General features: G+C 36.4%; 1 protein-coding gene across 1 annotated transcript in view; it reads left to right on the top strand.

Annotated features, from left to right (window-relative positions):
- Positions 1-401: 401 nt before the first annotated feature.
- The window catches only part of LOC130085977 (uncharacterized), a 66,424-nt gene continuing 52,597 nt past the window's right edge, over positions 402-14,228 (top strand). The window contains exon 1 of the mRNA XM_056252054.1: positions 402-643. Within this exon, the coding sequence (XP_056108029.1) occupies positions 578-643 (66 nt within the window). The 5' untranslated portion in view covers positions 402-577. The remainder of the gene's footprint in view (positions 644-14,228) is intronic.

Genomic DNA, 14,228 nt, shown 5'->3' with positions numbered 1-14,228 from the left:
TCAGTTACAATGAAATGAATTTGTTGGGCCAAGGAGTTTAATAGAGTATATAAACAATTGACCACCTCCATGTCTCTGACTATATCAATATCAATGTTATATCATATTATCTATATAGTGCAACTTGAACAGGGGAAATGAAAGGAATTAAGAGAAACGATAAACACAAGTTATATTCAGTAAAAAAAAAAAAAAAAACATAGCCTCATTGGATATTGCCAAAAGAAAAAATAATAATTGACAAAAAAAAATTCCTTTCATGAAGTTTGCGCTTTACAGTGGCCTGTTTAAAATAGTGAACATTTTAACTTCCTGTTTGGACTTAGGGGGCGGAATAGCAGTCAATATTTTTTTTTTGTGATGTAGTGAAGCGATGCCATTAGTTCCCCGTAACAGGAACATTTAACTCTGGTGACAGCAAGAGCTCACACCTCTCTCACATCAGTGCTCGGTGCGGTTTTGACAAAGACCAGCCTGACAGTTTAAAGAGGTTCATCGTTGAGAAAAGTCGCGGGGAAACTTATCTGAAGATGATATGAGGATCGCTGCTCAGGAATATCAGGATTCGTGAATTAAGATGGGATGTCTTTCTGTCAAAACTGTATGTAAAGGCATAGCGCTTCTGTTCCTTGTCATTCTCCAGGTAAGACATCTTCTGTATTATGCATACGTTTCTATTGTTGTGATGTTTGATTGTTAAAACACAAGTTTAGTTCATGTAAGCACACTTGTTAACTGGATTTTGTGTTCCTAAAGTCTTGCCTGCAAAGAAAGATCGAACTAAAGTTGTGTTGGTTAAAGTAGCCCATGGGTTGTTGTCATTTGTGTTCATTGAAAAATTCTTGAACGTAGGTCATATTACTGTGTGTGTGTTTCATTTAACGGTTATTAATTACATGCTAGCCTACATCGAATGATAGAAAAAAAAAGAAGAAGATTTAAGTCACACTAAAAAAAATTAATGAATATCATTGGATGTCATAAAGTGCCATTTATTTTAATGAAAATTTGCACAGCACTCCCCCCCCCCCCACAGGTTATTCTGACACCTGTGTGAATTTGAAGTGAACTGACTTTATACACCCACTAAAACCCCAGTTTTTAACTGAGCTATAATCTGAGCTGATCCAAATAATGTACATTCTGGGTTCACAACTTCACAGTTATGAAAGTAAGATGCTGACAAATACATTTGCTGATCAAGTAGGCGAACCGTCTTTTCAGATCTAATTTAAACCCTCAGGATTCTAGATTAGCTAAGAAGACCCAGTTACACACTGAAGTTGTCTCCAGACATTATCTTTATTGGCTAATTTACAGTGCGATGTGTGTATTGTGTGTTTCTGACAATCTTGGGAAGTTTCTACATACTCTAGGAAGTCAGAATTGTAATATGTTGTGTTTTATGATATGATAAATTATAGACCAGGTTGTCCCAACTTCACGCCAGTATACGTCATCAGAGAAGAGAAGAGATACAAACTGTATATATATACAGTTATGTACAGAGGAATGTAAAGAAGTAGGACATTTTAAATAAATGTAAATATATTAATTATATAAATAATTAATTAACAGACAATAAAAATTATTTCATCCATGTGTCATTTCAAACCATTTCTTTCTGGTAAGGAAAATACATGTTTTAATATTGTTCTGTTCACTTCACTCTTTTATATGCAATTACAGTGAATGGGGGAATGGGGACTGAAGCTTTCAAGCTTCAAAAAGGACACAAAAACACCATATGTATTTTAACTGTGGTTTATGACATGTGCACTATTTTCCTCTTTTTGAAGTAATACGATGAGCTTTGTTTGATGAACAGACTGACATTTGCATTGAGTTCAGAAAAAACGAATCAGTCCAGTTCATGAACAAATCAACCAATTATAAACAGATCCAAAAAAAAGAGAAAATATTCCAAATCAGACATCACTAATTCACTCATGTTTCCTTCATATTTATCACAATGACAATAAAAATGTAGAAATGACAACAATTTTCAACGAACTATTGCTATGTGAAAAGGAAGTGCACTTATTTGTATTGAATGTGCACTTATAGTGTCCTTCAAATAATAAAAGTATATAATAAAAATGACTTGCAGGTAATACAATATTAAAGAAATAAAAGGCCACTTAGACGTACTTAAATAGAGTAGACTTTCATTTCATGTTACTTAGGTACACTTTTAAAAGGTGCACTTAGTTTGTAATAATGTCCAATTAAATGTTTCGCTTGTTTTCTAAAGAACATTGTGAATCATTATGTCTAAATAATCTTTTGTCATGGTTTAAAAAAGTACACTTACTTTGATGTTGACTAACATAATAAAGCACATATACCTTATTATAATTTTAACAGTAAATGTGTTATTTGAAATTACATTTAAAGGTAATATACTTTGAGGTCCAGATTTACTAAATAGGGCAAATTAGTGTGAGAGCGCGAATTCCAAAAAAAGCTCAGATGGGAGTGGAAAGTTCTGTGCATGATCTACTGACGACGCACAAATGAAAGAACGCCGACGCAGTCAGATCATTTCCATAATGACCAACGCAATCTACCAGGAGCAGTGCAAATTAGTGTCTGGTTTAAGACATGCTTTTTTGTGTGTGTGTGGGGGGGGGGGGGGGGGGGTAAATAATGGCGCAAATACCAGTAAATTGACGAGCGCAAAACTTAGTAAATCACCTTGCGTGATTCATTTAAATACTCTCCTCCCATAATTTTTGCATCTGAAAGGGAAATTTCTCTGTAACGTATGTAACCTTAGCTCCCTGAAGAGGGAACAGGACGCTGTGTCAAAACGCTGTGGGAATGCTTCTGTGTTAATGCTTCGTGAAGCACGTATGAAATCTGTCCAAGACTGCACCCACTGGGCAGTTAACTGGGTCCAACTGGTGACTTCCGCACCATGAAGTGAATAATCTCCACTTCAAGGCATAGAGTTTCCTCGTGGACGGAGCTCTGGAGTGGAGGATGGTCTCAACAACCTGTTGAGAGACCTGAACTTATGAGCTGGGCCCCCTCACAGGCCAAGCCCACAGCTTCCACAACTCTGGGCGGGGGTGAAGTAGGGCTGGGCGATATGGCCCAAAAAAAATTATCACGATAATTTTTTTATATCAGTCGATATCGATAATTATCACGATAAATGTCAAATCTTTATTTCTTTCAAGTTTAAAGGCAGATTTTTGCTCCTAAGTGAAATTTGTAGAAACCAGAGCGTTAATTGTGGTTTTAAACTACTCTTTATTGTCAGAACATATCATGACAAACACTTGCCAAACAGGTGAACATTTCACAAATCTGAGGTAAAATATCATTTGTCATTTTTCCTTAACAAAATAAATATCTGAATAGAAAAGTATATTTCTTAGTTTCTGCATGTGCTAATGGGGGATATTGTTAAGTCTTGAAACAGGTTTGTGTTGCCTGACTTTGATGGCATGTATCTTCAGCACAGTTTACAGTGCAGGCTGCAATATTAATATTACATGTTTTGTCTCAAAATGCATATTTGACAATGAATAGACAGTAAATCTGCATCCTAACTCAAGCTAATACTACTATGTTAAATTTATGTTCATTAACAAAAACAGTAACATGTGTTAAAAAAAATTTAACTACCACATTTTTATTTGGTAAAATGTAATATTCTGAGTTTTATTAAAATGAACCTATGGTCATCCAGTATCATGCATTTAGATCATGATAACCACAGATAAAGCCAGGCATAGCCTATAGCACCTCACTATCATGGCAAAATGTAACTTTATGGTTTCTATGGTATTTGTATGAAAAAAAGTAGCCTAAATACATTATTAAATACTGTAATTATATTCCATTAGTCATTTAAAACATTGTCTACATTAATAATATAATACAATTCAATGTGTATATCCCACATTTCATGGTGCAGTTAATATTACTAGGCTAACCTTACAGTCAATCCATGGTAAACGGATTCAGTATCAATTCATATTCTGACTGTATCACAGTGTTTCTCCTGTTTGTCAGCGCTGTTTCATCTGCCTTTAAACTGGTTTAAAACACTGAGACGTTTGTGTTCTTCGCTTTTTCAAGCGCTTCTCACTGGATCTCGTGAGCGAGGCCGCTCAGAGTAAACGCTCTGCTCTAGTGAGCTTGCGCGCGCTGCCGTTTGGACCTATGGTTTGAGCCGAGCGGATAAACAGTCCGTGAGGCGCGCGCGGTTCAAATGAGTTTCGTTCCGCTTTTGGCGCAAACACATTATCGAACATTTATCGAACTCTTGATATCGTTTTATCGAGAAAAATCATATCGCGATAATTATCGTTATCGTTTTATCGCCCAGCCCTAGGGTGAAGTATCGCCCCCTTCGCATGAGAAAGAAGCTCCTTCCTGGGCAGATTCTCCAGTGGAGAGCAGAGAAGAAGAATACCATTAGACTGATTTCATACGTGCTTCACGATGCAATCACGCAGAGGCGTTCCCACAGCGTTTCGACGCAGCGCAAGTTCCCTTGAAAGGGAACGCTCCTGCGTGATACAGCCTTGTCTTGACGCTTTGCGTGATGATGTCCTGAAGCACATGTAAAATCAGTCCAATGGTGTGGCGGAACGTCAGAGGCGGGTGACGTCATGAACCAGGAAACTATAAAGCCTATCCGAACAAAGCAGCGCTAGCTTCTGTGTCTTCACAAGCGGTCTATGTGAAACTGTTTTTGTCTATTTGGTGTTGTCTGTATATATATATATATATATATATATATTCAGTTATGGCGAGTAAGCAGCAGCAGTTCAGAATGTGTGTGCACCCCTGCCCGGGTGGTATTTAACGGGTGGGAACACACATGTTTTGTGTGTTGTTTGTTTGGGTAAGGAGCATGCACGGTCACCGCTCGAGGGCGCTGGCTGTGAGCACTGTGATGTGCTTCCATTGCGGACACTCCAATCCCGCCTGGCATTCTTTAGCGAGGACGCCCAGGCTCGCGTTCCCCAAGGCTGAGGTCCCGCTTCTGCTGACGCACAGCGAAGGCTTCAGACTCTGCCTTCACCTGACAGATCCAGTGCCTTCTCTCAGGGTTTGGAATCACGCGCTTCGGTTACTTCCGCCCGATTGAGACACAGACACTACAGCTATCTTGTTTCAAGGAATTATATGTTTTTAGTGTCGAAGCAGGAGATACTGAGGACTCGCCACCTCAGACTCATGCTTTTAAGGGACGTGGAGGTTGTAATGAGAGCGGTCGACAGATTAAGCATCGATTGGCCGGCAGATAAGCAGGACATTCGTTCTAAAAGCAAACTATATGAACGCTTCCAGCCCTCTCGTTCACAACCTCAATGCCGGGGCCTTCCGTTTTTTCCCCGATCTCCACACTGAGGTGTCGAAATCGTGGGAGAAACCAGTTTCTTAGTCCACAAACACTAGTCCTCTATTTCAAACTATAAAGAGCGCGGTTATGGGGAGATGCCAAAGGTGGAAGAGATGCTCGCGAGCTATCTCTCCCCTGAATCAGCATCTTCCCTCAAGGCCCCGGTATTACCCAAGCTAGTATAGAGTAACATCAGCTTTGGTGGGTAAGGCTTCTTCAGCGGCTGGTCAGGCTGCAGCGTGCCTTCATACAATGTCACTGCTGCAGGCTTACCAGGCTGAACTGTTAGGAGATCTTGATGTGGGCGGGGGTATTGGCCCGGACGCGGTTTGCAAACTGAGTCGGGCCACAGATTTGTCTCTCAGGGCCGCCAAGGAGACAGCTAAAACTATCGGCCGGTCTATGGCAGCCCTGGTGGCCACTGAGAGACATCTCTGGTTGAATTTGAGCAATATTAAGCATTTAAGGTAACCTCTAAGGTAACATTTAAGGTAACCTCCAAGAAGTTACCATAAATGCTTGTTAGTACATTCAGCAGTACGATTTAACCGTATTTCAAAGATAATATAATAAATTCTGAAATTTATTATAAAGATGTACCTAAGTCCTACTTAAGTGGGTTAAATTCTAAATGCGTTTAATATAAATTTAAACTACAATACATTTTCATTTAATTGTAAATAACATACAATCAAGTGTTTGAAAACACTACATTCAGCTCGCACTTATACCGTATATTATTAAGTTTTTTTTTTTTTATGTTAAAATGCGTACTTCTTTTTCACAAAGGAGCCCTTGTAGGTGTTCTTATATCTTAGGCCAAGATATGTTGATAAATGATTTTGCCAGCTCTGAATGGAAAGCAGGTAGATGAAATTACTTGCACAAATGCAAATGTGCTTGTTGCTTATAGAGGACCAGATCATGACAGGTGATGATGTGGGAATTTTGAATCACTATGTCAACTCAGTCATTTCATAAATTAAAATGATAGGCCTTGAAATGGTTGTTGTGACTGTTGCTACATAATTCAGGCTCTTAGCCAATATTAGCACATAATTTAGCCGGTAAATGAACATGTTTTGAAAGGGTTTAGAACCACCTTCTCTCCTGAGATTCAACAATAACATCTAGAAAAGAACAGCAAAAGTAGCCTTGTGTTTGTATCAACGCTTCAATATGAACCTGAGACTCAGTCCAGACTGTCTGGAGGTCACGGGGTGGAAAGCCCAACCTCAAGAAGTTTACATCATTCTTTTCCTGTTATTCTCACCACTCAATCGATTTGGCCATCCCGTTCTCCCAGCCCACCGGAAGTAGTACTGCTTTCAGGCCTGCCATTCTGGCACAATAACAGTATCCTAGAAGGTCAGGAATATAATGACCAAGCACAGCAAAATCCAGAAGAAACTTCAGTCATTCCAAAAGCAGCTTTTGAGTAGGCTTGAAGTTTTAGCCCCCACTAGAAGAATGACACTATTACATATCTTGAATAGGCGTTTACTGTGGCTAAATGGTCATTTCAAGTGACAAAAATTAACTCCTGATTGACTCCCCCATTCACTAAAAAGATTATGAGTGAATAATGACTTAAATATTTATTTATTCCTCACATAAAGCAATAGTCTGACTATGTTTAGCATATCTTTACATCTTTTTGAAGCTCAAATGAATATTCAGTACAAAGCAAGCTCAATCAACTGTGGCATACTGTTGATTACCACACAATTTTATTTCCACTTGTTCCTCCCTTTCTTTTCTTAAAAAAAAAGAAAAGATAAATCTACAGTGAGGCACTTGCATTGGAAATGAATAGGGCCAATTATTAAACACTTATGTTTCAATAGTATAGCCACAAGACGTAAACAATATGTTTATATACATAACATAGTATAGATAATATAATAATAGCTACTTAATAGAAATATATAATTATTAAATAAAAATAATATCAAATATAATAATAAAATAGTATAATAAAAAATATATAATAAATATATGAAAAAATACATGGTGTAAAAGTTATAATACTTAGAATTTAACAAAAAATCTACGTGTTTTTATAAAATTATATGCTTCACATTTTTAATCTCATTATTTTTTAAATTGGCCCAAATCACTTCAATTCTTACTGCCTCACTGTAACCTCTTTTTGTGAAGGTGGAACGAGTCGAAATATATTTTCGTGGTAATCGACATTATGCCACAAATTATACTGCTTAACGTGTACCTGTAGTATTCAAAGTTATGCCGCCATGGGGACTTACTAACTGCATGGAAAACAGCAACCAGTTTATGCTTCTCCTTGTGTGTCTAATGGAGGAAATAAAGTCATATGGTATAAAACAGCATGATGATATTCATTCATTCTGTGTTTGTGTCATGGCATGGTGTTTTTTTGTTTTTTGTTTTTTGCCTTCATGTTAGCCATTTTCTCTTAAAGAAATTTGCATCTCTTATGGTGCCAGCTTCCCTTTGCTTCTCACGAAATAATTTTAATATGGTGCAGGGCTATTCGGTCTATTGTGTATTTGGTAGGATAAGAAAGACGTACTATTTTGCATAGTTTATGAAAACTTTACAAACCCTGTTTTGTGTGCTCGGTTATAATAGCGTTCACAAAACGGATACTGTAATTGTATGTCTTTCAGATCAATATTTACCACACAGCATATCATTTTCCAGTATGCTGTAAACCTCTTATAAACCAGATTGTACAGTATGCATGCTTTTTGAATAGGCACAGAGCTACATATCACTTTTAAAATTTTCACTTGTTTTCATTTTTTTTTAGTGGAGTTTAAATGAACGACACATGACTTGAAACAGAGCAAGTATAGTCTATGTGATATACATAGGGAAATATACAGTATAGTGACGTATAAGGCCAATCTCATAAGGAACTAGACTAGAAATAATATACAAATAATAGGAAGTTTCTGTCTCTATAATTTACATATAGGTTATGAAGTGTATTTCAGCGAAATTCAACTGTGTCTATTAACTAGTGAAACTAAACTTTGGTTTTGTCCCATTTAAAAGCTTCACTTGCAATTACAAGTACAGTGCATATTCACAAATGTTTTAAATAAAAATTAAAAAATGCAGTGTTGCGATGTCAATGTTAATTGGATTTGGAAAACGAAACAAAATTTACAGTAACAGTGATTTTAATCGGGTAATCACTGATTTCAGTAATTATGATCATTGAAGACACATTTTTAAAACAAACTCATTGAAAGTCAGATTATTGAACAAGGTGAACAAGTGTTTTGCATCATTGTTGTTTCTATTGCTTGTTTTTATCAATTGAAATGCTGCATTGACCAAACAGCATTCAGGACTGGAAATATCCGTCATACTAGACAAGATAAAATATGTTTTTTTTTATTTTTTTTATTCTTTATTGAACATGTTAAAAGACAACAACAAAACTAAACGAGAACAAACAATCAACAGAAAAGATCATCCAAATAACAGTCATTTTCAAAGGGTATAAGAAGTTAGAATAACTTTTCTTGTCCTACCCCCACTTCAATGATATATTTTAGCAACTTAAATTGTTTGCATCATTTAGATATTCAAACTATTCAAACTAATGTTAATCCTCAATATAAATTTGCCTTATCATCTGGGTAAAGCTGTGGAAAAAAGGTAAAGCTGTGGGTTAGTGTAGACGATGAGTAGGAAAGAGGACACTTGAAACCAATAACTATAAACAATAAAATAATTAAGTAATTAGTTAGTATAATCAAATATTTTCCTCTTACTGATATTTGTCAGACTTGAAAAGTAACCAAACAATTTTCCATGGCTCTGATAAGGAAACCTATGCAAATGACACATGGAAAAACAAATTTAGTGTCTGTGAATGTGTAACAGTTGATGTGCTTAATCCCAGTGTTTTTACCAGCATGTTCCCAGGAAATCGAAACTAGCAAAATATAGCAAAATAATTTAATTATTTTTATTGCAGACATGAAAATTGTTATACCTTTTCGGTATAATATATGCAAACATGGGGGATTATAAGCACTATATAAATAAAACATTTAAACATTACACCACCTCACCACATTTTATCTCAGATATGCTCTGCAAATTTTGCATTAATAACATTTGGTGTATTTAGCATATGCTTTTTTTTAACTACAGGAGCACCACGATTGATAAAAGGCAGACACAAACTAATTTCTTAAAAATTGTGGATTTATGTAATCTACTGTAATTATCATTTATATTTAATGACAGAAAGACTCGTTTTACATGAAAAAAAAAAATACTTAAGGTTTTATGAAATGGCAAGAATGATTAAATAAACAGGGAGTGTGTTATTTGTGAAGTGTTTATTTTAATTTAAATATTATACATTTTAAATGATTATTTTGCCAAAAAGGACAAAAAATAATATGGCCAAAATACAAAAGTCTCTTATTCTGCTAGACGAGTTTTAATTGACAATATGCAGGTTAGTGTAGCTCACGAATAACAAAGCAGTATTAATGAATGACAACCCTGCTTTTTGGACAAACGCCTGTCAAAGAGCGCTTTGAGCTTGTTAGGAGAGGGACAGTTAATTTGTTGTTTATTATTTATATATACTAAATATGGCGCTGATAAGAAAGGGGGAGGCAGCCGTTCAATCACAAAATATGAGCAATATCACACGAGTAGCAGTGCAAAATGGTATGTAATCACAGCGTGCTGATATACAGCCATATTGCCTAGCTACGAGTGTGCTATTGCATTTATACAACAGTTTGACGGCACAAGTGTGTAATAAATAAGAAACAACAATAAAGTGTCTTTAAAAAAACTCTTTTGTGCAGAACTACTTACAGTTGACAGTTTAACAGTTGAGGCCAACCCTCCGTTACTAATTCTAAAACATCGCTTTAGAGCTAACGAAGGAAACTTGAGTCGCTTCATTGAAGCTTATTGTATTATGTGGAGTATTATGAGAGAGAGATCGACTAAACGAGTGTACTACCTGCATCTGATATAGCATTCACTCTTCAGGTCGATGTCCAAAATATTATATCCATTATAAAAAAGTTCTATAAAAATTCTTTTTTAAAAGAATGACAGCACCAAAACAACTTCCTTGTTTTCGGTCTTTGCCGCCATCTAATGGTAATCATGTAACTGCCACTGAAATTGCAATCATGGACCCTTTCTCAATACCAAACACGGCATAATATTTATATAAAATAATATTTATGCAAGCAATAAGGTACGAGAGGCTGTGCAGTATCATGAATAAGTCGCGTATGAAGGGGCGTTGTTCGCGTCGTGCCTGCAACCCCTTCAGCCGGGACTTATTCACGAAACAGCACTAGCCTCGAGTAGGCTACTGCATAAAACGGTTACCACACAATACAAATACAAAAGTATGTATCAATGCAACTTTCATGAAGTAAAATGAAATTACTAAAAGCCTTCCTTGTGCTTGACAAAGTTGTCCATGACCATGAACAGCAGCAGAAAATACATTATTACGCCATGATTAGAGACCGGCAAAGACGGTCTTTATGAGTGAGTCATTCAATAGCGAAAACTTTTAGATTGAAAGGACTTAAACTTGTTGTGAACACGGACAATCCAAATGACAAATGACTAGCGCTGTCAGTGTCAGGGCACGGGGAAACCCAAAAAGACAAGATATTGCAGGGTACATTCAAACGTATTATTTTATTATGGATATAGGACTGACCTGAAGGAAAATGCTATATTTAAATGCAGGTAATACACTTAGTCACTCAATCTCTCTCTCACACAATACCCTACTACCCTATATAATACAGTAAGCTTCAATGAACAATATCAATGAGAACAATGTTTAAGTTGCTAAGGGTGGTTGCTAAGGGTGTTTTGTAGTGATACACCAATCAGAATCAAGGACTGGAACTAAACGTTTTATTATCAACTATAAGTAAGCAATACGGTACGAGAGGCTGTGCTGTATTGTGAATAAGTCACAGCTGAAGGGCGTTGTTAGGCACGATGTTGTTAGGCACGACGGTTACCACACAATACAAATATTAAAGCCGGAAAATGTATGTCTATGCAACTTTCATGAAGGAAAATCACTAAATGCCTTCCTTCCGCTGAAAAAAATAGTCCCTGACTGTAAACACCAACAGAAGTTAAGTAGATTATTTCACCATTAGACTGCGGCAAAGACTGTCTTTATGAGTGAGTCAGTCAGTAGAGAAGACTTTTATATTGCAACGACTCAAACTTCTGAACACGGAAAAGCAAGACGCAACTGACAAATTAGGCCTAGGGCATGGGAAAACATATGTTTATGTTGCTAAGAGCTGTTGCTAGGGGTGTTGTGTAGTGATACATAGAACCGTTGGGTGTAGCGTCATAGCCGTGGTTTATCGTGAATAAAACACAGCTATCAACCAATCAGAGTCAAGGACTGGAACTAACCGTTTTATAATATTTAAATGAACAACAATAGCCATTATAAAAGTCAATAGGAAATAAACACAAGCAAAGAATTCAGTCAAACGTAAAAAAAGCAGCGCTCTAGTAGGCCATACAGGACTTAAGTTAAATATAAGTTAAATATATGTCTCATCCGTCCTTCGGATGAGACGTTAAACCGAGGTCCTGACTCTCTGTGGTCATTAAAAATCCCAGGATGTCTTTCGAAAGAGTAGGGGTGTAACCCCGGCATCCTGGCCAAATCTGCCCATTGGCCTCTGTCCACCATGGCCTCCTAATCATCCCCATATACTGATTGGCTTCTTCACTGTCTCCTCTCCACCAGTAAGCTAGTGTGTGGTGAGCGTTCTGGCGCAATATGGCTGCCGTCGCATCATCCAAGTGGATGCTGCACATTGGTGGTGGTTGAGGAGATCCCCCCCTCTATGTAAAGCGCTTTGAGTGCCTAGAAAAGCGCTATATAAATGTAATGAATTATTATTATTATTATAGCCTAAATATAAAGTTATGAAACTTAATTTTCCCCAAAATCGATTTGCTCTGTAACATGCAATAGATTAATAAGACCAACGATTGCCCATTTGATACACCCCAAATATACTATATCTCATGTTGATCCAGTATCTACATAAGAGCCAGCAGCAAATTCCCGAAGGATTGGCCGAGATAAAGCTGTTCTCTGCGGGTACATGAACGCTGAACTGCCGCCGATGGCCTGGAGCTCAATCTCCGAAAACTTCTAAATAAGTTGTAAAATAGGCACTATGTTTATATAAACGAGTCACATTTGAGGTCTAAATAACTACATTCTTGCCTAAAAAACTCTTAAAACTACATTCCGTGACACATCAACAGTAGTATTTGTTCGTCGGCCATGACAGTCGGCGCAAGTGGAGTAAAACAAATGGTTAAATGGTTATGAAAGCTGATACTGCGGGAATATCACACGGCTGGAAAAGGCTCTCAGCCAATCAGATTCGAGAACCAGAAAGAACTGTTGTATATACAGTATATACTGTACATGCTAACTGTATGATTTGTATTATCTCTTAAATCTGTTCATTTTTGACAAATGGCTATTATTTTGACAGAGTCAAATTGTAATGTATAAACCTGCATTTTCTGTAAAGCTGATTTGAAACTATATGTATTGTAGGCATCTATACGTATCTATAAGCATTCTACAAATAAATCGATAAATGAATTGAAATAGAATTAGAAACTTCCAATAAATGTTGTTGTATTGCGTGGATCATGATTTTAAAGTCACTTGACGGCAATAGATTAAGATGGTTTTATATTTAACAGTATAGTAAATATTTAATTGATTTAGCAAGTAGATGTTCCCGCAATCAGTGTTTTAAAAGGCTCTTTGTTTTGTGACAAGGAAGTTGGTGATGTCATTACTCATTTGATGTTTCACCTGGGGTATTTGGAGCAAAGTGTGTCATTGTTTCAAAAGCAGAGAGGGAAGAAGTTAGTTTCCATCTATGTTTTTTATTAAATTATTTTAGGTACACATTGTATTCTATACTTCCCCTGAAAGTCATTTTGCCATGTTGTAGGCTATTACTTCACCGTATCTCACTATTCCTGATGTCAGAAACTGCTTAAAGAAAAAAATGAAAGCATTCGCAACATCAAATTCACTAATAACTAAACTAACCCAGAAATAACTGTAATAATATGTTCTGGGTTAACTACGCATATTCATGTTCTTGTTGACCAGTTTAAAGAGGCAAAGACAAAAAAGGTAATGTCTCCATTTAGTGGTGAAACAGTGTATTTCATCTAATTTTAGGCATCAAAGGTAAATAGGCCTATAACAAAAACTATAGAAACTCAATAAAATAATAGTAATTTAAATACGGTTTCGGCACAGAGATTTAGTACTACACAAAATATCACACAAAGGCATCTTGTATTTAGTCACATAAAAAAAAAATATTGTTAGTATATATATAATATATGTACTTAATATAAACAATAATGGCCTGGTTTCACTGAGAGGGCTTAGATTAAGCCAGGATTAGGCCTTAGTTCAAATAGGGCTTTAAGGTAGCTTTTATAAAAATGCCTTAGAAAAAAAAAGTCGCTTCCAATTAAAACAGCTCAAACATGCATTTTAGTTTGGAAATTGGTTAAACCTTGTGTGTGAAACTGGGGGATTATGTAGTTATTATATTGTATTAACAAATTTACTGGAATGAAAGGCTGCAAAATTACTGGTGTTTCTATTCTCGACGCTGATGAAGATTGACCAATCACAATAAGTTGAGTAACATGCTGGACCAATCACAATATATGTTCATAATTGACCAATCAGAGTGGTATAGAAATACTTCATATTTCTAATTGAGTGTTAGTGAAAGTGTTTCTGGTGGGCTGCTCTTTGCATGGTGTGGAT

This window comes from Rhinichthys klamathensis, unplaced genomic scaffold (genome assembly GCF_029890125.1).
Source record: "Rhinichthys klamathensis goyatoka isolate OS25496 unplaced genomic scaffold, OSU_Roscu_1.1 h1tg000092l_1, whole genome shotgun sequence".
In the NCBI taxonomy this organism is placed as follows: domain Eukaryota; kingdom Metazoa; phylum Chordata; class Actinopteri; order Cypriniformes; family Leuciscidae; genus Rhinichthys; species Rhinichthys klamathensis.
The sequence above is the reverse complement of the archived record's forward strand: the minus strand, read 5'-3'. Positions and strand labels throughout refer to the sequence as shown.